At 42.6% G+C, this 22,455-nt stretch overlaps 1 protein-coding gene across 1 annotated transcript in view; it reads left to right on the top strand.

The window, feature by feature from the left end:
- The window catches only part of LINS1 (lines homolog 1), a 41,988-nt gene extending 20,404 nt beyond the window's left edge, over nt 1-21,584 (top strand). Inside the window, exon 8 of the mRNA XM_028122805.2 lies at nt 21,512-21,584. Coding sequence (XP_027978606.1) covers nt 21,512-21,567 — 56 coding nt within the window. The 3' untranslated portion in view covers nt 21,568-21,584. The remainder of the gene's footprint in view (nt 1-21,511) is intronic.
- Nucleotides 21,585-22,455: the final 871 nt, after the last annotated feature.

Here is a 22,455-nt window from a genome sequence, read left to right as displayed (position 1 = left end):
TATATTCTGCATTCTTTTTGAGAGGAGGCAGTAAGACTGTGGTAATCAAAACAGGTCAGTACTCATTCGGGTAGAAATGGAAAGATCAGCGGAACTAAATAGAGAATTCCTACGTAAGATAGCAATGAGATGCTAATGGTAGTAGAAATGCAGAGGTCAAAAAGTTTGGTAACAGAGTTGGTATACACTGGGGCAGTTTCTACATAATTTAAGAAACACATTAAAGAAGGTGTATTCAGGGGTATTTGAGGCACTTTGTTTGCAAAAGCAAAAGATAAATTTTATCTGGTTAAATAAGATAATATATATACTCGATAGAATACTGTATACTTGTGGAAAGAATGAGCTGTATCCATGTTTACATCTGCAGTAAAAAACAAAAGTGAATATATGGGCCTCCCATTTGTTTAAGAAAAGAAGGGAGCAGTGTAATACACTTACACATTTATATATGCTTTCCTGTGTTTATAAAATATTTATATAAGAATATATGAGACGTTCTAACAGTGGTTACCTTGAGAAACAGATCTAAAGTAAAAGATTTGACTTCTCATTATATATCTTCTTTTACTTTTTTATTTATTTGTTTTTAACTAGGTACAGAGATTGTGTGTGTGTGTGTGTGTGAAAATAAGTTCTTTTCAGAAAAGCAAAAAAACAAACGTGATTCTTTATGCTTCTAAGGGTACGTACACGTTGAATGCCTTAAAAGCCATGCTTGTACAGATGCAGTTTTGAGCTGTGTTTCTCTATAAGGTTAATAAGGAACCATCAGCCCCTTGTTATATCTAAAATGAGGGGAAGGGCCATCTTCTGTGTACACTGAGTGCTGGTATTTCAGTCTCTGACCCTTGGGTATAAGTCAATTAGTCACATGCTCTCAGGAAGCCCTAGTAGTGGTGAAAGTGACTGACATTGGCTATCCTCGGCTGTTCAGAATATCCAAGAACTTTTTTTTTTTAAAGATTTTATTTATTTATTTGAGAGAGAGAGAATGAGAGATAGAGAGCACGAAAGGGAAGAGGGTCAGAGGGAGAAGCAGACTCCCTGCTGAGCAGGGAGCCCGATGCGGGACTCGATCCCGGGACTCCAGGATCATGACCTGAGCCGAAGGCAGTCGCTTAACCAACTGAGCCACCCAGGCGCCCTCCAAGAACTCAATTTTGAGTTAGTCTGTAAAGGAACACCAAACTAATGATACTTGCACGACGAGTTCCCAGTCTGTAGCTTCACCTCTTCTTGAAGTGAACACGTGTGTCTGAGTGAGCACTAAGTATGAATCTAATTTATTGTTTTAACTAAAAATAGATAAAGCAAAGAACACATATAAGTATACGGTTTGATGGATATTCATAAACAACATACCTGTGGAACTAGTAACCTCATCAAGAAACTACTGGCAGCCCAAAAATTCTGCCTAGATCCCCTTCTGGTCACTATCCACTTGGAAAGGCAACTATCCCGAATTGGGAAAACATAGACTAAATTTTGCCCAGTTTTGTCTTTATATAAATGGAATCATAGGGTATGTGTTCTTTTATGTCTGACTTCTTGAACATTTTGGGGGGATGGGTTTGAATTTATTTTTTAAATAATTGCCAGATAGCTGCCTTGCAGCTATTATTAGTAACAAAATACTTGTAACACCCCCAAATTGTCTTTGGGACTGCCAGCCTGGGAGGATGGTGAAATTGACAAACTGGTTGAAACAAAATACAGACTCAAAACAGGTTATGCAGGGCCCTTGTGCAATTGGCCCCAACCTGCTTCTCCAGCCTCACCTGTCATTCTCCCCCCACCCCCCCCCCCCACTGTCTTAACAGCACAACCTTTTGTCTTACAGATTCCTTCTTCAAGCCCCATCTTAAATGCTGGCTCTGTGAAGCCTTCCCCCACTGTTCTGAATCATTGGGTCTTACCTGCTTTCTATTCTCTTCACTGTGTTCTTTCCTGTATTGTAGCATTTGTCACCTTCTATTTTAATCATTAGTCAGTCTTCATGGGCCAAGCTCTTTTTACATAGTCCCTAGTGGAGAGCATCATGTCTGTCCCATTATAAGCATCCCACAAATGTTGACTCAATGGGAATAGAGCCCTCTCCGAGGACTTGATAATCTCCTGGAGGAGACAGGCGTGCAGAGGCTTACCTTTAACGTTCCCATGGTACTTCCTGTGTGCCAGCCGCTGTGGTAAGTGCTCTAATAATCCTCACCATAATGTTGGAGGGCAGGTACTATTATAATCCCTGTTTTGCAGATGAGATTAAGTAACTAGGCCGAGATCACCCAGCTGATAAAGTGGCAGAGCCAAGAGAATGGATCCAGGCAGTCGGGTTCCAACATCCTCTCATCCTCTTCTTCATGATAAGTTGTGCCAGAAAGGGATATTGGGGGGTGGGGGGAGTCAGATCATCCAGGACCTTTGATAAGGAGTTTGTGGAGTGTTTTATAGGCAATGGAGAGGCAATGAGGTTTTTGAGTAAAAGACGGGTTTTCTGTTTGGGAAAAAGTGACTTCGGTAGCAATATAGTGGCTAGGTGGACAAGTAGCAAGATTAGAAAGAGTCCTGCAGAAACCCCACTGGAGTTAAGGGCAGTGGAAATGGAACAGGGGCAGCAAGTCCTGGCTGAGTACCTGCATCCAGCTCTCCCTGCAGAGACCCACTACGACAAGAGTAAAGGAGCCAAAATCAGGAGCAATGAGACACAAGGACTGATTTAGCAGACCTAAGAGAACCAAATCCTTAGCTGCAATGGAGAAAAATGAGAAGCATCCTGGTTACCAGGTAGATCCCCCTGAAGACTTAGGAGTATCCAAGTACTACACTGTGAACCAAGGAATGGTTGATTGAAAGCCTATTCGAGAATTATTTCTAGATCCTCTGCCTGATTTCATGTAGTTAAACCATTGTGCACTCTCTGATTCAGGTACATGAGAAGCTTACTTTCCAGAGAACGTAAAACAGGGTCTTGGGACTGGGGAACCCCAGGCACATCTGAGGATAGGCAGGGCACACTGAAAATGGGATGAATTAGACAACTGAATGCTGAGAACCACTGCTGTCCCCAGCCTTCCCCCCCCCCCCCGACCCAGAGACCAGATGTCACTTTTCTGAGGAATCTGACCAACCCAAAGAAAAGATCTGAAGATACACTGGAGGGTTCCCCAGGGAAATTTCTCCACCAAGTCACCCTGCTCTGAAGCCCATGGTCACAAACTGTACCCATGTGCATAGACTTCCTGATGGGCATTGAAATGCCCAACTCTTAAGTATGAGTGAACAGCCAAGGATCATCAAGCATTTGGGGAAAGTCTCTAAACATGGAAGAGAAGCCAAAACAAACTAGACAGATAAAGTGGAGAGGAAGTTAATCTATGATTATCTTCAGAGATAAGTGGTTGTAAAAGATAATACATTAAAAATAAACTTTGTATAAATGAATAATAGCAGAAATGGAAAATAACAGAAATGTACTCAAGTTGAGGAAATCAAGAAAGTACAGCAACACGACAAAGAAACTGGAAGACGGGAGAGCAAAATTATAAGAAAATTCGAGGACCCATCCACAAGTTTCAATAACTGAATAATGGAACTTCCAGAAAGAGCAAAAAAAAGAGGACGTGGAAAGTAAACAGTACTAAAGAAATTCAAGAAAATTTTCCAGAACTAAAAGACTTTGCATCTTAAAACAATGTATGCATATATAACTGAAAACAAACAAAAAAAATCTAAATTTTTAAAAGGGGAGTGAGGATCAACCTGATACAGGAGCCATTTCTTTTACTCATGTGGCTGAAGCTCCTGCTGTTCACAGAAATAAGGAAGTAGAAAGTCTTGTGAGGAAGGAAATGAGTTCAGTTTTCCCCTGAGTGACTTCAGGCTCTCATCAGCACATGCTGATGTCCAGCAGACAGACAGAAGTCCTGTGTTGAAAGGAGGATGGTGCTCAAGCAAACACAGGAGGCAGATGCAGAGAGGTCTGATAAGAATCACGGGGCAAGGCATGATCACCCTGAGACTAGAGAGAGGAGGGAGAAAAGGCCTAGATAGAAGAGGAAGGAAAGGGAAAGAACAAGGGCAGAAGAGCAAGAAATACTCCGAGGAAACTCTGAGGGTTTAGGCAGGGCTTTGAGAAGGAAAATCCATATGGAGTTGAGTATCTGAGAAGAAGCACTGGGTGCTTTGACCCTTAGGTTGCTGTTGGTGAAGTCTGAGAGCAATTCTGCACAGGAGAGGAGAGAGGAGAAACCATAAGGACAGTGGCTGTCAACATATTTGTGTTCTCTGTACCATCTGAATCGTGGGATTTTTCGGTGGCATCTTTGAAATGATAGAAAGGCTGAAAAGCACACCATCCCAAGTCAACAACGATGTGAACACCATCCCCAAAGGTACTGTTGTTCTAGTCGCCAAGCACCTCAGGCTCTGGTCTGACCTGCTGTTACTCCTTCCACCTCTTCTCAGGCTGCATTCAGTAGACTTGGACGGCCCAGGTGTTGGGAAATTTGACCTAAATACTGAACTTTAATTGGTCTTGTCGTTTATGACAATTATATAAAGTTGTCTTGCTCTATTAAAATGCCTATTTTAAAACAGTGGTTGATAAAATGACTTTTCTGACTATATTGTCATAGCCCAGACTAGCAAACCAATTCTAAGTTGTTCTGATTATTCTAAGGATGATGGAGATGAACAACACAAATCAAAAGCCTTTACTTTACAAGCCTCAGTAAAGTTTACAAAGCCTTTACAAACCATGGATCTGCTCCTAATTACAAAACTCACTAGGTTATTTTTTAAGATCTGGGAAAAACAGTGATCCCTTTCTCAATTTCCCATTAACATTGAGCTATACCAAGTCATTTGACCCAACTGTAGTACAATTACTTTGCCCTGAATAAAATACATGTTTGTGGATAGCCAGTTATCGCTTGCATTTTTCCTTTTTGGAAAATTTGTTTTCAAAGCAAATACAGTTCTTTGATATTTAGAAGAACTGAGAAATGGCATGTGATCAGAGTATGATTTCTTTCCCAGTGAGAAAGGTTCAGGTATTTTTAGTCTGGTTTGAGACAAGAGTCTACCTAGTCACTGAAAGCCATAGAGTTTCAAACACGCATTTACAATAAAGATGTCTTCTAGGACTGGTGCTTGGGATTGTCTGTGGTATCCTGACAGCACTTGTGTTTTTTAAGTTCTTTAGGACTTCTGTCAGGCACATTTCACACTTTAGTCCCATAAAATGAACACACCGGCAGCACATTTAGAATTGCTTATGCCTGTTGGTTTTTTTTAAGTATTTAATAAATTGTGATAAGGACTGGCAGGTTTCCCGAAAGCTAAACTATTTTTATTTGCTAAGAAGAGAAAAGGATATTTTGTATCGCTCAATTGCTGGGTGTTCTTGTTTGTTCATTTCTGAAAACAAAAAAGTAGTATAGCTTTCTCATGTAAAATAGAATTGGAATTTTGACTGTCAGTTTTCTTGTAAATTGTCTTCTAAAAATTCCTTCTGATTTTGCTCTTTTTTTGTGCAGTAAAGATATTTCCCTTACTTACTAGATTGTTGGTAAGTAAATCATTTTTGACGTCATGTGGCATCTTTTGCATGAACATAGCATTTGCTCTTCTAATTGTCACTTTTGATATGTATAAGGAATGATCTGATGATTACATGGAAGGGAAGGGAAGTGGTAACTGGAAAATAAAATTAATTCCCAACAGCTCTTCTACCATATGGGTGAGTTTTATTACAAACTAATGGTAGAATCAAAGTCACACTTGAGAGTAATCACAAATAGCCCAACTCTCTCCAAGGTCCATATGGGCAAAAAAAGAATGCCAGCACACCTTCAGATGGAGATTTGGGAATGGATCTTTAGCAGTACTCTGCACTTCCTAGATTTGCATGGAGAAAGAAGCCTTCACGATTCCATCAGCAGCATTTCTTTTAATAGCATTGCAAAAAGTAAATTAATAGCACTGTTTATTTTGTTCTTGAATAGTCTTGTGGGGGATGGCAAATGCCCGTCTCCAGGGAGGATGTGTCATTGCAATTGTTATAGGTCAGTGGTGACAAATCCACTGTGGGAGGACTCCAAATCCACTGGACTCACAAGCACAGTGGGATGCCATCTGGGATGGTGGTATGTGGGACAGATGATGTTCGAACTCTCATGCAGTCTATATTGTCTACCCTGACTCTGCTACTTGAGCCGTGAACCAAGCCGGTGAGAAAAATCACTGTAGTGTCTAAAGTGCATCGGGGCCCTTCAAGACCAGGGTCTGAGGTTCCCACCTCTGTTATGTGACTTCTAAAGTAAACCCTTTGGAATGATTTCTTTGGTCTGATCGTGAACAGTTGACCGTTGACCAATACAGGTTTAAACTGCACAGCTCTACTTATATTTGGATTTTTTTTTTCATAAATACAGTATAATACTGTGAATGTATTTTCTCAGCCATACAATTTTCTTAACCTTTTCCTTTCTCTAGCCTACTTTATTGTAAGAATACAGAGAATACATAGACCATACAAAATATGTGTTAGCTGTTTATGGTATCAGTATGGCTTCTGGCCAACAGTAGGCTCCTGGTAGTTAAGTTTTGGGGGAGTCAAAAGTTATATGCAGATTTTCAACTTACACAGGGGTCAGTACCTCTAACCCTCATGTTGTTCAGGGGTCAACTGTATAAGCAGCAGATAATAAATAAATAGATTTTATAATATAAATATCTTTGACAAGTTTTTCCTTTTTAATAAAGTTATTCCTTTTTATGGAACTATAACATAGATAGTTTTCACTTTTCCGATGATTTTTCTTGGCATAAATTACATATTTGCCATTTTAGTTTATTCTTTCTTGACATTTCCTTTTGTTTTCTCTTGGGTTGCATATGGGTTGTAATTTGTATTTATGTCTTGTAGTTATTTAGAAAACACACCTACTGTCTTTAAAACTATACAAATCATTATCTTTCTAGATAATTCTTTTTCTTTCCATATCTTTCCAGAAAATTCCTTTTTCTAGTCATCAAAGCCAAGACTGAAGCCATAAGTATAAACTCCATTCTGTGCGACATTTCATTCACTTTCATCTACCCACCCCCTCCAGCTCTCCGGCCATTGCTAATGTCATCTGAATTCACAAGCCACATCACTATTCCCAATAAATTAACATTATGTATCTTCTCCAAATTTTACTTTTGCTTTTTCCATTCCATTTTATTATCATTATTATATTTATCACTATTATTATATTGATCACTTAGTCTAAACTCTTCTTTCCTCTTGATTCACAGTGTGTCCAATGAGCTAATCTTAATTTTGATTCCTCTCTGGTACAGTTTCCAGGAAGGATGACTGGGGTATACCTCTCAGCAACCTTCCTATGAAGATGGGTATATTTTCTGAGACCTTGTATATCAGAATGTGTCTTTTGGTTGCCATTCCTTTTGTTGACCTAAATAGCAATTTGTCTGAGAACAGTTTTTGTGGTGCAACTTTTCTTAAACTGTTGCCATTTTGCTCTATTGTGTTCTTTTGTTGTTCTTTTTTATTTTTTAGTTTCAGAGTTTTTTTTTAATTTTTTATTTCAATTCAATTTACTTAACATATACTGTATTATTAGTTTCATGGGTAGAAATTAGTGATCCATTGTTTTCTATTCTTGGTCGTTCTGGAGGATAAAGGTGAGACCCTCCTCAACTGATTATTTTTAAGTTAGCTGTGATTTTTCAAATGCTGCATCCCAAATAATTCCTTGTCCTTGAAATGCAAAAATGCCCTGAGATTCTATCTAGATCTGGTTCTCTTTTGAGTACTCTTACCTAGAGCATGAGTCTTCTATACCATCCCAGATGTTCTTTAAGTCATCATTTGTAGATGGAGTTTGTTTTTTAATAATTTTTTATTGTTATGTTAATCACCATATATTACATCATTAGTTCTTGATGTAGTGTTCCATGATTCATTGTTTGTGCATAACACCCAGTGCTCCACGCAGAATGTGCCTTCTTTAATACCCATCACCAGGCTAACCCATCCCCCACCCCCCTCCCCTCTAGAACCCTCAGTTTGTTTTTCAGAGTCCATCGTCTCTAATGGTTCATCTCCCCCCTCTGACTTACTCCCCTTCATTCTTCCCCTCCTGCTATCTTCTTCTTCTTTTTTTTCTTAACATATATTGCATTATTTGTTTCAGAAGTACAGATCCGTGATTCATCAGTCTTGTACAATTCACAGTGCTCACCATAGCACGTACCCTCCCCAATGTCTATCACCCAGCCACCCCATCCCTCCCACCCCAGCAACCCCCAGTTTGTTTCCTGAGATTAAGAATTCCTCATATCAGTGAAGTCATATGATACATGTCTTTCTCTGATTGACTTATTTCACTCAGCATAACACCCTCCAGTTCCATCCACGTCCTTGCAAATGGCAAGATCTCATTCCTTTTGATGGCTGCAGAATATTCCATTGTGTATATATACCACATCTTCTTTATCCATTCATCTGTCGATGGACATCTTGGCTCTTTCCACAGTTTGACTATTGTGGACATTGCTGCTATAAACACTGGGGTGCACGTACCCCTTTGGATCCCTACATTTGTATCTTTGGGGTAAATACCCAGTAGTGCAATTGCTGGGTCGTAGGGTAGCTCTATTTTCAACTGTTTGAGGAACCTCCATACTGTTTTCCAGAGTGGTTGCACCAGCTTACATTCCCACCAACAGTGTAGGAGGGTTCCCCTTTCTGTAGATGGAGTTTCTGCTTTTATCCCCATGCTTACCTTCCTCTCAGCACCTTGATGTTTGTTCTTCTGTGTACTCTGGGAGAATGACTGGACTCTTCACTTCTTTATACCTGATTTGATTTTCTCCAATGTCAGTTCAACTCATCATCATCTCCAAAGCAGGTATTAAATCTGTGATTATTCTTCCACTTCCTTGAACTCTTTCATCCATCTCTGCCCATATCTCAAATCCTTGATTGCCATTTTATCTCATCCTGGGCTCTCCTTGATGCCTTTTCACTTTTATTTTGTGGAAAATGTATTAAGACTTAAGACTTAATAAAACTTAATAATTAAGTTGTTTAATTATTAGGAACATACATCACCTCAAACTTTTTGTGCACTTACATAGCAAAAATAACTATCATTTTCTCAGGACTTATTTTTACCAGATCTTATACTAAACATTTTATAGACTTTATATCATATAATCCTTAGGACACCCTGCAAGGAGGAATTATTATCCTTATTTTACTCATGAGGAAATTAGCTTTTTAAAAGGCTATAAAAAACATTAAAAAGCCCGAGGCGACATAACCCAAAGTCAGTAAATTGAAGAGTCAGAATTTGAACCCAGGGCTGTCTGTTTCCAAAGCCTGTTTTCCCAACTACCACACTATACTATCTCCTCTATAAATCATTTTCATAGATTTATACTTTAATCAAATATTCAAAAAAATAATGCTCTTCCTCTTTTCCTGGAGATTTTTCATTGCTCCTTTTTACCTGTATTCTATGTGTTGATCTCTGGCTGTTCATTCAACCTTATAGGAGATCGCTGCCTACCCGGGCTTGAAGAATTATTCTAGAACTCCTTCCAGCTGCCTCTCCCTGGACCCGGAAGTTGTGAACAGTCTACAGACCAGTTACAATGTTATTTACCCTCTGGAGAGGTTGTGTAGTGCAGTAACAAGCGCATCGTGTTTGGAATTACAAAAAAAAACCCAGATTGGAATCCCAGTTGTGCTATGCACTAGCAGGACAGCTCCGGCAAGTTACTCAGCCCGTGTTACAGGTCTGTGTTACAAGGTCAGGTGCCCATTAAGCCAAGTGCAGGCCAGGTACAGTACCTGCCATGAACGGGGCACCCACACAGGATGCTGTTGTCATTCCCGTGCAGTATTCGGGTTGCCTGCTGGGGCTCCCCACCCCCACCCCGGCTCCCACTCCCGCCCCCCCACCACGCCCCCAGGCCTGGAGGAGTCCTCCTCCCAGGATGCACCGCTGTGCTGACCCCTGGCCCAGGCTGGGCGCGCTCAAGTCTCGGCCTCTGAACAGAGGAGAAAGGTGCGGGGGAAGGATGAGGCTCCCAGACCCTGCCGGTCCGGGTGTATGCGGGGCGGGCAGACCTCGCGGGTGCCAGAGCCGGTGCTGCACAGGCTGAGCCGGGCCCCTTTCCCCACGCAGGCCGAGGCCGTACCCTGGCTCCGCCTAGGCCTTGTCCCAGGTTCATGTCCCTACGCAGACTGAGCCCGTGTCCCTGTCCCTGCACAGCCAAGGCCGTGTCCCCACGCAGGCCGAGGCCGTGTCCTGCGTCCCTGTCCCGACGTAGGCCGAGGCCCTGTCCCTGTCCCCACGAAAGCCGAGGCCGTTCCCTCCATCCCTGTCTCCGCCCAGGCCTCGTCCCAGGTCCATATCCCCACGCAGACTGAAGTGTGTCCCTGTCCCCACGCAGGCTGAGGCCCTGGCTCTATCCCCACTCAGGCTGAGGTCCTGCCCCTGCCCCCGCACAGACCGAAGCCGTGTCCTTGACTGAGCTGCCTCCCCTTGGCTGCAGCTCACGGGTAGTGGGCCTTGCCAGGTCAGGCGCGTCCCAGGGCTAGAGTACCAAGCTGTTTCCCATCTTTGCCTTTGCCTGCGTGGGTTTTTGTGAATCACTGGGTTGGCTCCATCTTTTCTGGATATTAACCCCGCCCGAGTGAACAGAGATCTAGCCCAGATTACTGCTGTTCTCTGTGGCAGGGGGCTCAGCAGGGAGCCCTAGAGACTGTCCAGAAATGGGCAAGCTCCTATGGCCTTTGTAACTCCAGCCATGAGGCCTCTTTGAGTAGGCTTTGTTTTTGTCAGGTAAAAGTTATTATCCCTACTTGAAAAAAAAAAAAACAACAACACTGAAAATATGCCTTTACTTACTCTAAAATTCAAGAAAATTTATCAAGGGCCCCAGCATGGGCTTAGACTCAGTAGTTGGACCCTCTTCCATGTAGTCATAGTTTGAAGACTGAAATTGCCCTCTAAAATTTGACGCTCACCTCAATTTTTCATTTAGTTCATCAGAAAATGTCTTTAAATTAACTGGAATGAGAAAGAAAAATCTGAGTAGCATGTTGAATTATAGAAAGGGTAAAGCAATCCAATTAGGTAGTTTTGAACCCTGTAAATTGTGCTCCATCATCCATTAATGGATCAGTAATAAACCAATGTAGTAGATCCAGACCGACAGTTTTTAGAGTCAAGATTAAACTAGAATAGACAATAGAGTACATCACAAATAGTATGGATAAGTATTGTTTTGTGAAACTTTGGTTTGAGTTATATATATTTGTAGGTATATTTGTATTAGGTCATGATGTAAAAGGTATGTATTGTGGATTACATTTAAAAAAATGAGCTACTGGTTTAGACCAGGATAAATATGTCACATATACAGAAAGTACCCTTACAAGAATAGTAATCTATCTTAATAACAATGATTGGAACTGTAGAAGAGTCAAATGGTATTTCTGTCCTAATTAGCTCCTTGTTTTATATTTACGTGGTATTAGCATGGCATATATCTGGGTATCTGATCATCAGTATGCATCATTGCTGATATGTAAGGAATGGAATGGCAGAATTGCTTCAATATATGGGATCAGCCCCTCTGGTGGTCACCAGTTATGGGAGCCACAAGCCATCGTTGTTACTATGAAATTATGCATGATTTATACGTACTTCTATTACACGTGTGACCATATGAGGATCTTTGCTTTACATTGTTCCTGCTGAAACCCAGTAATGAAGTTTAATAGTCCAAGAGTTTTCTGATCTGTTCTGATTGCTATGTTACCTTGATAAAGAGCATATTTGAGGCCAAAGGGGTATTGATTGCTACTGACAATCAGATGGTCTTCTTTTCAGCTTTGAAAAAAGATTTTTAAAAAAATTTAACTAACATCTGAAGCCCTTAGTGCTTATTAGAATAATTATTTTCATATTTTGTATTTGCATTTGTTTGTTGAATGGTTGATTGGTTGATTTTGATTTTAAGAATGTAAATAACAAAAAGTTTGGACCAGAGTTATTGTGGCTAATTTCCCTGCAGACAATATACCCTCTAAAGTTTAGGCCAGAGATTTAATTATACATGGCTGGTATTCTATTTTGCAAATGGGCCTTGCAGACAGTTTAATATGATCAAGCAAACTATTTTATTGTAACCATACTTACTGGTGTCAAAACTGCTCTGATAGGAGCTCCATAAACGTGTGAATGAATGAACATTATCAATTATTCATGTAAACATTTGGTGACATCAGTTTTTAGTAAAACTTAATTTTTATACCTGGTTTATTTAAAGAGAAACTAATATTTGGCAGATGTAGCTGTGTTATGAGACATCTGTTGTGTGAAGGAACAGAAATCATCCTATCTTATTGAACACCTTCAGACAGCACCCAATAGTGAAACAAGTTATGTGACATCTGAAGGTCAAATTCAAAACCAGCCTAATGTAAAAGAGGTTAATAAAAGGGGGGGTGGTGATCTTTCCTGATGCAAGATCTCAGGAGAAGGCAGTGAAAGACATTTTATAATCAACGTGGTGTGTGGTATTTTGCTCATAATCCCTTTAGTGTCCTCGGAAGTGTTAGACCCTAGCCCTCGCTATGTAGTGGACCTGTGGATGGTCTCCCACAGAGGGAGAACAAAAGGCTGCTGATATTCAGGGAACCTGCTTCCCTTTCCAGCCTTAGCCAAGGCTCGAGACTCTAAGTAGCTAGAAAGCAGGGACCATCACTGCCTTGTTCACTGAGATTTCCCTATTTTTAGGCACATAGGAGGTGCTCGATAAGTAATTGTTGAAGGAATGGAAATACCATGGAAGGAGGAAAAGCAGCAGCAGAAGGTACATACAGCTTAAAACAAAGGGGGAAGGAGTGTTACCAGAGCCTTAACTAAGACTTATTGAGGGTCTCCTCTGGTAGTGTTTCTGGGCTATCTGGGCTCATAGGGTGTTTACAGCCTAGTGGAGACAAGGCATATACCTGCTTGTGTATATATGGATTCACACACACACACACACACACTGATCGAGTTGTCTTATGGAAGTATTTTGTGCTATACGGGTAAAAACTGGGGCTGCATGTAAAATGGGGTAATGGTGTGTGTTGGATAAGTGTAAAGGCCTGAGGAAGAGAAAGGGTGATTAAAGTTGATTTGAGAGGCAGAATTTCCCAGAGGAAATGATTGGGTCTTGGATGAGGAGGGATCACAGATGGGGCATGAGCAAAGGTCCGAGTGAACATAGCCACGGGCTCAGCCCAGAGGCTCACTGTATTGGGGTACAGTGAAGAGAAGAAGTGGGATAGGCTAGGTGGGGAATCACATTTTGGAGGGGAGTTTAGGAAATAGGCAGTCCTAGACGGTTAGGTTAGCATAAGGAAGCCATAAATTCTGGAGCAAGGACATAATTTGATAAAGGCTATGTTTTAAGATTACTTGGAAGCAACGTGCAGGAGAACAGCTCTACCTCAGGGACCAGAAAGGAAAAGGGAAACAGCCCCCCCCGCCCCGGGATAGGGATCTCAATACCATCCAGTTGCCCTGGAATGTTCTCTGGTTACTGTGGGTGCTTTGGTGGTACAAAAGCAACTGATGAGGGGAAATACATTTGGTTTAGAACTCCACCAGAGGGAGTCTGGAAATGACCAAAGAGTGACCGAGCCAGTCCAATAGCCATGATCCCGCAGGTGGTCAACACTCTTACCCTCAAGCCTGGGCTGTATTTCCAGTGCCCCATGGAATAATCGGTCTTTTATGAAGCAGGCAGATGAGGGAGTGTCTTGTTCTTGGGAATGAGTCTTCACTGGCTGACTTCATGAAACTCAGTTTGGCTTTTAAAAAAAAAATCATACCCAAGAATTCACAAGCTGAAGAGAGGTACCCATTCTTGGGTGTCTCAGGTTAGCCAAACAGATCTTCTCCTGATTCCTTGTTGGCAGGTGGTATGTAAGGTATGGGATAGGAGGGAGAACGGAGTAAGAGGGCAAAGATAGATGGTGATCTCCTTGAGGTCAGGGACATTGTCTCCACCTTTGTGTGTCATGCATCTCGTATAGTACATTTATTGAATGAATGATGACTGAATGGGTAAGGGGCATTTTGTTTTCATTATCTGTCACATATAACACGGTATTGACAGCCCAGGCATTTACCAAGACATCCATCTCCCTCTTAACTCCCACTGCTTCCTACCTACCAGTGTAAGTGCTGATGCAGCTCATTCAAGTCTATTCAAAGCACATGGAATATTTACACTGATGCCCAACACAATGCTAGATAAAGGGAGCACGGATGTTAAAGCTACTACGTTCTGCCTTCACAGACTGAGGTCACTCATGGGATTAGTTGTTCTGGGGATGAAAACTTTTCTGCCCACTTCTGTCTGCTTCCTGATGCCATGTTGTGCAGTCTTAGCTCCTCTTAAAATCCACGGCAATGCTTGCCTGCATGTGGGATATGAAATAGTAAATGTCTGAGAGTCCATCTCTTCTGTGGTCCCAATTTGTACCTATGCAGAGCATATCAATATACCCACACCACATACACATATGTAGATTTCCCTCTGTCCGCTGTACAGTAGGTCTGTATGAGTGTGTGTCTGTATCGGTTTGGGCAATCATGCTATATTTTTATTCTTGAGATCCTCAGCTCCTCCAAAAGATATGATGTGCCTGGCACATAGTATGAACCCAAGAAATACTTGATGAATGAATGAATGAATAATATGTTCAGAGAGTGGTCAGGGTGCTACTTAGAGACTTTTACTCAAGATTTAATTGGAGAAACTAAGTCTATATGCATGAAATAAGGTCTCTTACAAAGCAACATAGGAATAAAGCTCATAGATGATATAAATTAATAATAGTAATTATAATTATCATCATAGCTAATGTTCACAGAGGGCTTCCCATATGCCACGTACTCTCCTAAGTGCTTTTATGTATATTAACTCATTTAACACTTCTACAACTCTGAGGTATTGCTGTTATTTTCCTCATTTTGCATGTGAGAAGCCCAAAGGACTGAGACATTAGGTGACTTGCCTGGAGTCACACAGCTAATAAGCCTAAGTCACTAGTTAGCACAAAGTGGGACAAGGCTTTAGCAACAAAAACTTTCTGGAGGAGGCAAGTAGAGATGTGGCCTGCCCTATCACCTTCAGCCACACCCGTGGCCAGGGGCCATATGCACAGACCTTCTGGCCATCCCTCAGTGAGGGCTGCAGACAAAGAGGCTGTGGAGAGACAGCTTACATGACAATGCGTGATCTGGCTGGTAAAGAGCTCCATAGCCTTCCCAGAGGATGTGCCAGATGGATTCTTAAAACGCTTTGTTCCAAGTACTTGGTATGTGACAGACCTAAGTCTTGGAGGGAAAACTCTCCCCCCTCTCCCAACAAACTCAGAGTAGAACTGGCCATCTTCATGACACCCAGTACCCACTTGGAAGTTTTGAGAAAGCCCAACGAATTTGCCTTTGAAAAAAGTAACTATCTGTTGTGTTAGATGGGAAGAGACACAATCCTAAAGGTACCCTATTCTGCACTGAGCGTGGACTCTGTGCCAAGAATTGTTCTGACTCTGAGGATTCAGCAGTGAACAAGGCAGACAAAAACTCCAGCCCCCAGGGTGCTAACATTCTAATTCAGGAGAGAGGTCATAAACAAGTCAATAAGTAAGAAGTCGCATGTGTCAGAGGGTGATGAACGGCACTCAAGTACCAATGTATGAGAACCATTAGTTCTGGTGATCTGCTCTTCCCTTTTCTTACTTTTTTTCAAATTATCTGCCAGGGAATCTTGTAACACTGGGCCAGGGAGAGTGTGGAACCTGGTGGGTAGGGGAAAGGGAAACTCCATTCAGGTCCCATGCGGGCATACCTGTATTACTGCACTTGACTTTACTGTGTTTCGTAGACATGCATTTTTTTTACAAATTGAAAGTTTGTGGCAACCTTGTGCTGGGTTGTCAAGCAAGTCTATCGGTACCATTTTCCCAATGACATTTGCTCGCTTTGTGTCTCTCTCACATTTTGGCAATTCTCGCAATATTTCAGACTTTTTTTTAAAAGATTTTATTGATTTGTCAGAGAGACAGAGAGAGGGTGAGAGAGAGAGCACAAGCAGGGGGAGCTGCAGACAGGGGGAGAAGCAGGCTCCCCGCTGAGCAGGGAGCCGGATGTGGAACTCGATCCCAGGACCCTTGGTTCATGACCTGAGTGGAAGGCAGATGCTTAACCGACTGAGCCAGCCAGGCGCCCCTTTCAGACTTTTTCATTCTAATTATATCTGTTCCGGTAATCTGTGATCAGTGATCTTTGATGTTACTATTGTAATCATAAGACAGTGAACTTGACCAATAAATGTGCATGTTCTGAGTGCTCCCCCAATGGGCTCTCCCTCTTCTTGGGTTTACCTGTTCCCTGGGACACAGTGATATTGAAATTAGGCCAATCAGTAACCTACAATGGCCTCTAAGTGTTCAAGTGAAAGGAAGAGCCATGTGTCTCTGACTTTAAATCTAAAGCTAAAAATGATTAAGCTTAGTGAGGAAGGCATGCTGAAAGTCAAGATGGGCTGAAAGCTAGGCCTCTGGTGCCAGTTAGTCAAGCTGTGAAAGCAAGGAAAAGTTCTTGAAGGAAATTAAAAGTGCCACTCCAATGAACACACGAATGTTAAGAAAGTGAAACAGCCTTATTACTGATACGGAGTAAGTCTTAGTGGTCTGGATAGAAAATCAAACCAGCCACAACGTTCCTTTAAGCCACACCTAATCCAGAGCCAGGCCCTAACTCCCTTCTATTCTGCAAAGGCTTAGGGAGGTAAGGAAGCTGCAGACGGAAAGTTTGAAGCCAGCAGAGGTTGGTTCATGGGGTTTTAGGAAAGAAGCTGTCTCCATAACATTAAAGTGCAAGGTGAGGCAGCAGGTGTTGATGGAGAAGCTGCAGCCAGTTATCCAGAAGATCTAGCTCAGATAATTCATGAAGGTGGCTACCCCTCAACAATAGATTGTCAATGTAGATGATCCAGCCCACGATTGGAAGAAGATGCCATCTAGGATTTTCAAAGTAGAGAGGAAAAGTCAATGCCTGCTTTCAAAGCTTCAAAAGACAGGCCAACTCTTGTTAGGGGCTAGTGCAGCTGATGACTTTAACTTGAGGTGAATGGGGGAGAGTACTTCTATTTCGAAAATCCTAGGGCCCTCAAGAATGATGCTAACTCTACTCTGCCTATGCTCTGTAAAGCAAACAACAAAGCCCGGATGACAACACATCTGTTTACAAGATGGTTTACAGACTATTTTAAGTCTGCTATTGAGACTGCTCTGAAGAAAAGATTCCTTTCAAAATGTTACTGCTTGTTGACACTGCACCTGGTCACCCAAGAGCTCGTATGGAGACAGACAGTGAGATTAATGTTTTCATGCCTGCTGACACAACCTCCGTTCTGCAGCCCATGGATCAAGGAGTGATTTCAACTTTCAAGTCTTATTACTTAAGAAACACATTTCATAAGGCTCTAGCTGCCACAGGTAGTGATTCCTCTGCTGGATCCAGGCAAAGTAAACTGAAAACCTTCCAGAAAGGATTCATCATTGTATATGGCACTAAGGACATTTGTGACTCACAGGAGGAGGTCAAAGTATCAAGAACAGGAGTTTGGAACAAGTTGATTCCAACCCTCATGGATGACTTCGAGGAGTTCAGGACCTCAGTGGAGTACGTAACCAGAGATGTGGTGGAAACAGCAGAACTAGAATGAGAAGTGGGGCCTGAAGATGGGACCGACCTGCTGCCATCTCATGACCAAACGTAAATGAACGAAGAGCTGCTTCTTAGGGACGAGCAAAGGAAGTGGTTTCTTGAGATGGGATCTACTCCTGGTGAACATGTTGTGAAGACCGTCGAAATGACAGCCAAGGATTCAGAATGTGACATAAACTTAGTTGATAAAGCAGCCGCAGGGTGTGAGAGGACTGACTCCAATTTCAAAAGTTCTACTGTGGGTAAAATGCTATCAAGCAGCATCACATGCTACAGAGAAATGGTTCGTGAAAGGAAGAGGCAATCGATGTGGCAAACTTCACTGCTGTCTTATTTTAAGAAATCGCCACAGCCACCCCAACCTTCAACAACCACCACCCTGGTAAGTCGGCAGCCATCAACACCGAGGCAAGACCCTCCGCCAGCAGAAAGATTAGGACTGGTTGAAAGTTCCTATGATGGTTAGCATATTTTTAGCAATACAGTATTTTTAAATAAAGGTATATACACACTTTTTAGATTTAATGCTATTGCACATTTAATATACTACGGTATAGTGTAAAGATAACTTTTATATGCACTGGGAAGCCAAAAAATTCCTTGCCTAGCTTTATTGAGATGTTCATTTTTTTGCAGCAGTCCAGAACCAAACCTGCAATATTTCTGAGGTGTGTCTGTAATCTATAATCCATTGTGAGGATTCAGGCAAGTCATGGGGGGAGATTTTTATGTCAAGAAGATGTAGTCTTCAGATTCCTGGCATTTGTGAAGAACATTAGCTTGTTTCGTTATATTCCATAGGAGTTTCTCCACATACCTATTTAAAGAATACACAGTTTGGTAGCATTTTGACTTAACATTTCCGTCTATGAGAAAACCTTTGTATTTAGAAAGTCTGTGAAAATGATAAGATGAAACATTTTCAGAAAACAGAGATTTTGTTCATAGAAGCCCCCCCAAATTGGACTGATTAGGTTAAGATCAATATGGCCCAAAGTGTGTTCATTAATTTCTCGGAAGGGATTCTCTCCTTGGAGGTAAAAGCAGGTCAGTTCCATCAAACTTAGATTTTCTTCTCTAGAATGTTAGCTTGAGGTTTGCAACATAACATGCCATATAGAATATCAGAAGTTATCCCACTTCCCTGTCCTCTGTGTCTATACCCCATCCATGCACCCTCTGTTCCTGGCTGGCAGAGCTCTGGACACAGTTTCTAGTTCCGAGCTTCCTGCTGCAGCCCCGAGGCCATTTTCCCGTGTCCTGCTTATGCTGTTTTTCTCTTGTGAGTTCCTAAGTGGCCCTCCAGAGTCCTGATTGGGTTTGCAAAGGTCCTCACTGCTCTTCTCCCTCTCTCCTGTTTTATTCTTGGAAATATACTCAGTAGGTATTTTCCACCTTACTCACTTTAGTAATTAACAAGCTCGATCTTGTGTATAAAAACCCATGGGTTTTGTAACGTAGCCCCTCTGCTCTCCACAAAACTTGTCCACTAATATCAGGCTTAACTGCCTACCTTTAATTGTCAGAGGTGTGATGTTCACTTTTAAAAATGCATTGAACCATTAAGATTTAATAAACAACTTAACCTCTATTAATGAGAATCTAAAATATACAACAGATTTAATACCTTAACTCGCTTCTAAACCTTTCTCATAAAATGAGACAGTTAAGTATTACCTAGAAGAAATGACACCCCACACAAGCCTCTTGCTCTATCTTGCTTCCCAGGGTTCTCTCCCCTCTGTTAGCAGTGACCTGATAAATTTATCATGAGACACAAGTGAGAGAGAAAAGGAAAAAGGCATTGCCATAGGAGTCTTCGAAAGAACCATATTTGTATTTATTTGTCCTCCGCAGAGGGGTCATGGGCAGACACGTTGACGTGTAGGCACACAGCTCCCCCAGGTCACAACTCACAAACTGTCAGAATTCCTCACTTCAATCTCTCCAGCTACTGCACCCCGTTGCATAGATTGTGCAACAGGTTAATTTTTCTCTCTGTCCCTGAAGGAAGAAGGGACTACACCTCAACAGTGACTCACTGCAGCCCATGATAATGGGATTCTTTTGATTAAGGAGGAGGTATTGAGCTATGTAGGTTGCAACCAGGAACCAGGCTGTCTCCCATGCTAAGGAATCTTATAAGGAAAAGGTGACTGGTAGAACTTTATCAGCAGGGAAGGTAGACACGAGAGACAGAAACAGTTTTAATTAGGAAGGCAAGTCGGGCGGCCGTTGGGGAAGGATGGACCAAGAAAGGGATAGTGTGGGGTCAGGAAGACCAGGCAACCCTACATAGTCGAGTAGCATGATGTGACAAGGATCCGAACCACGACCTGCCCCACTTAGTGACCGCTCTGCTGGAAGTTCAGACCTCCTGCCCGATAAGCTTTAAAATTTCTGAACCCTGGGACGCCTGGGTGGCTCAGTCGGTTAAGTGTCTGCCTTCAGCTCAGGTCATGGTCCCGGGGTCCTGGGATCGAGCCCCGCGTCGGGCTCCCTGCTCAGCGGGGAGCCTGCTTCTCCCTCTCCCTCTGCCTTGCCTCTCTGCCTATTTGTGCTCTCTCTCTCTCTGTCTGACAAATAAATAAATAAAATCTTTAAAATAAAATAAAAGAAGATTTCTGAACCCCTTCATGGCAAAAAGAAAGTCTGGGAAGAGAAAAACAGGCCCTAGGAAGAAAGTGAACGAGCATCCAGTGAACGAGCCTTGACCAATCCCCCTTCTTTGAACTGAATTCGATTAGTGAAACCCGAGAACCCAGGGAGTCCGAGACTGGCCTTTCCCCTTCTCCGCCTCTAGTCAATTTTTAATTTGCTGTCATCGATTAGCTGACAGGAGAAGAAAGATGGGTCTCAGCAGCTGAAGTCAGCTGATGGGAAGGGCCTTGAATCAGGGCCTTCGGAGTGGGCGGTGCTGCCTGAACCACCTGGGAGGTGAGCTTTGGCTCCGAGGGGTACAAGAGCCAACTTGCCGAAGCTTCCTTGCTCGTCAAGGCACCTTTAAACAATCCACACCTGGAGCTGTTTCATCTGCAGGCAAGAGAAAGTGCAAACGGCCCCCAAAGGTCTCCCGTCTCAAATAAACACCGTAAATGGAGGCAAACTTGCCTTTGAAATTGAAATGCCTCCAGCAGACAGATGGACAGCTGTCGCTTGTCCTGCTACTCCCTGGTTTGTCTCTCATTGTGATGACTGCTCTTTGAGGCTGACAGAAATAAAAATAAAGAGAATTACCTCTGACTATTCCAAAGGGAAAAGGTGGCCAGACTTATTTTGGGGGCGTTATATCGGTCAAAAAACAGGGAAGTTTCCTTTCTCCCCAGTGTTGCCAGGAGACACGCAGAGAGGTGGCCTTTCCGTGGACTGAGGCTCCTTTAGTCAATGCGTTTTCAGGGCGTGCTGGTGGTGGTTGTGGTGGGATTTAGTGAGCACAAAGCCCCACCAATACTCACAGGCTTCTAGAGAGTGCCATAGCTGTCAGACCCGCTCGGGTGATAGTGTGGGCTTGTCAACAGTGTTTCGGGGTTCTCTCCGCCGCGTAAACCCCTTCCTTTCGGTACAAACAGCAAGACCATCTTGTTCAGTAGTTGACTCATGACCATGTGCACCAAACCCAACAAGGATGAGGCAACTAATGCATTTCTAATCCCGTGTCTGACTGAACTCCAGTTTTCTCCTCTCCCAAGTGGTGAAACAGGAAGCAACATCCCATCAGGAAGAACCAGAAGGTGCCATCCAGTAGCTTTGCCTCACGTCACGGATCGCCCTCAGTCAGAAATCTAGACGTGCAACTTTAGAGGGTGGGTCTCTGAAAGAATTTCAGAGCTTACACAGAGATGAGTTGTGTTGCTCTCTGACGAGAGCGAGGCTGACTGGAACGCTGGAAATCTGGCTCTGACTGCTCTTCACAGGCAAGGGGCATCTTTTGTGGACTGAAGTTTCTGGAAGGTAGGCACCATTTCACTGATGTTGCTACCATTTGAGAACTCTCAAACCACGTTGGCCTCGACGTGTGTGTGTGTGTGTGTGTGTGTGTGAGAGAGAGAGAGAGAGAGAGAGAGAGAGAGAGAGAGAGAGAGATGTTCAAAATGCTCATTTTTGGCCCGCTGTTCAGGGAGAGATACAGAAAAGAGAGATTTGAAGCCCATTGCTTGATGAGTTTGACTTCAAAAGTATTCAGTCGTGGAGAGCAAATGTCGAAGCCAAACCTCTCTTCTGACCTGTAACACTTGCTCTTTGGTGAGTTGAAATGGATTCATCGTAGGGCTAGGAAGGATTGTTCAGCCTGTGGAATTGCAGGAGGCTGAGCCCTCAGTCGGCACAGCCTGGTTTATGAGGAAGGAGAAATGAAAAGGGTGACCTCAGATCTCCGGGTGGCATGGCCAAGGCCATTTCAGACCATGTCAGAATGTCTTAAATGTGGAACAAGGCAGGACTTGCTCACCTCACAGCAGCAAACTTTTCTAAGCTGGCTCTATTTTGACGGAGACAGTCTCCATGCTGTGTCCAGAATACATTAGCTGATTAGTTCTACAACTGCCGGCCTCGGGGAGAGAAACATAATAAAACTTTCCTTTTTTATAACCAGTGTACATGTTTAGCCAGGATGTTCTTTTAGGCAAGTTTATTT

This window comes from Eumetopias jubatus, unplaced genomic scaffold, assembly GCF_037043125.1.
Source record: "Eumetopias jubatus isolate StellerSeaLion01/CBP00866 unplaced genomic scaffold, mEumJub1_p1.0 scaffold_7, whole genome shotgun sequence".
NCBI lineage: Eukaryota > Metazoa > Chordata > Mammalia > Carnivora > Otariidae > Eumetopias > Eumetopias jubatus.
Note: the sequence above shows the minus strand (reverse complement) of the source record. Positions and strands in the feature narration are given on the sequence as shown.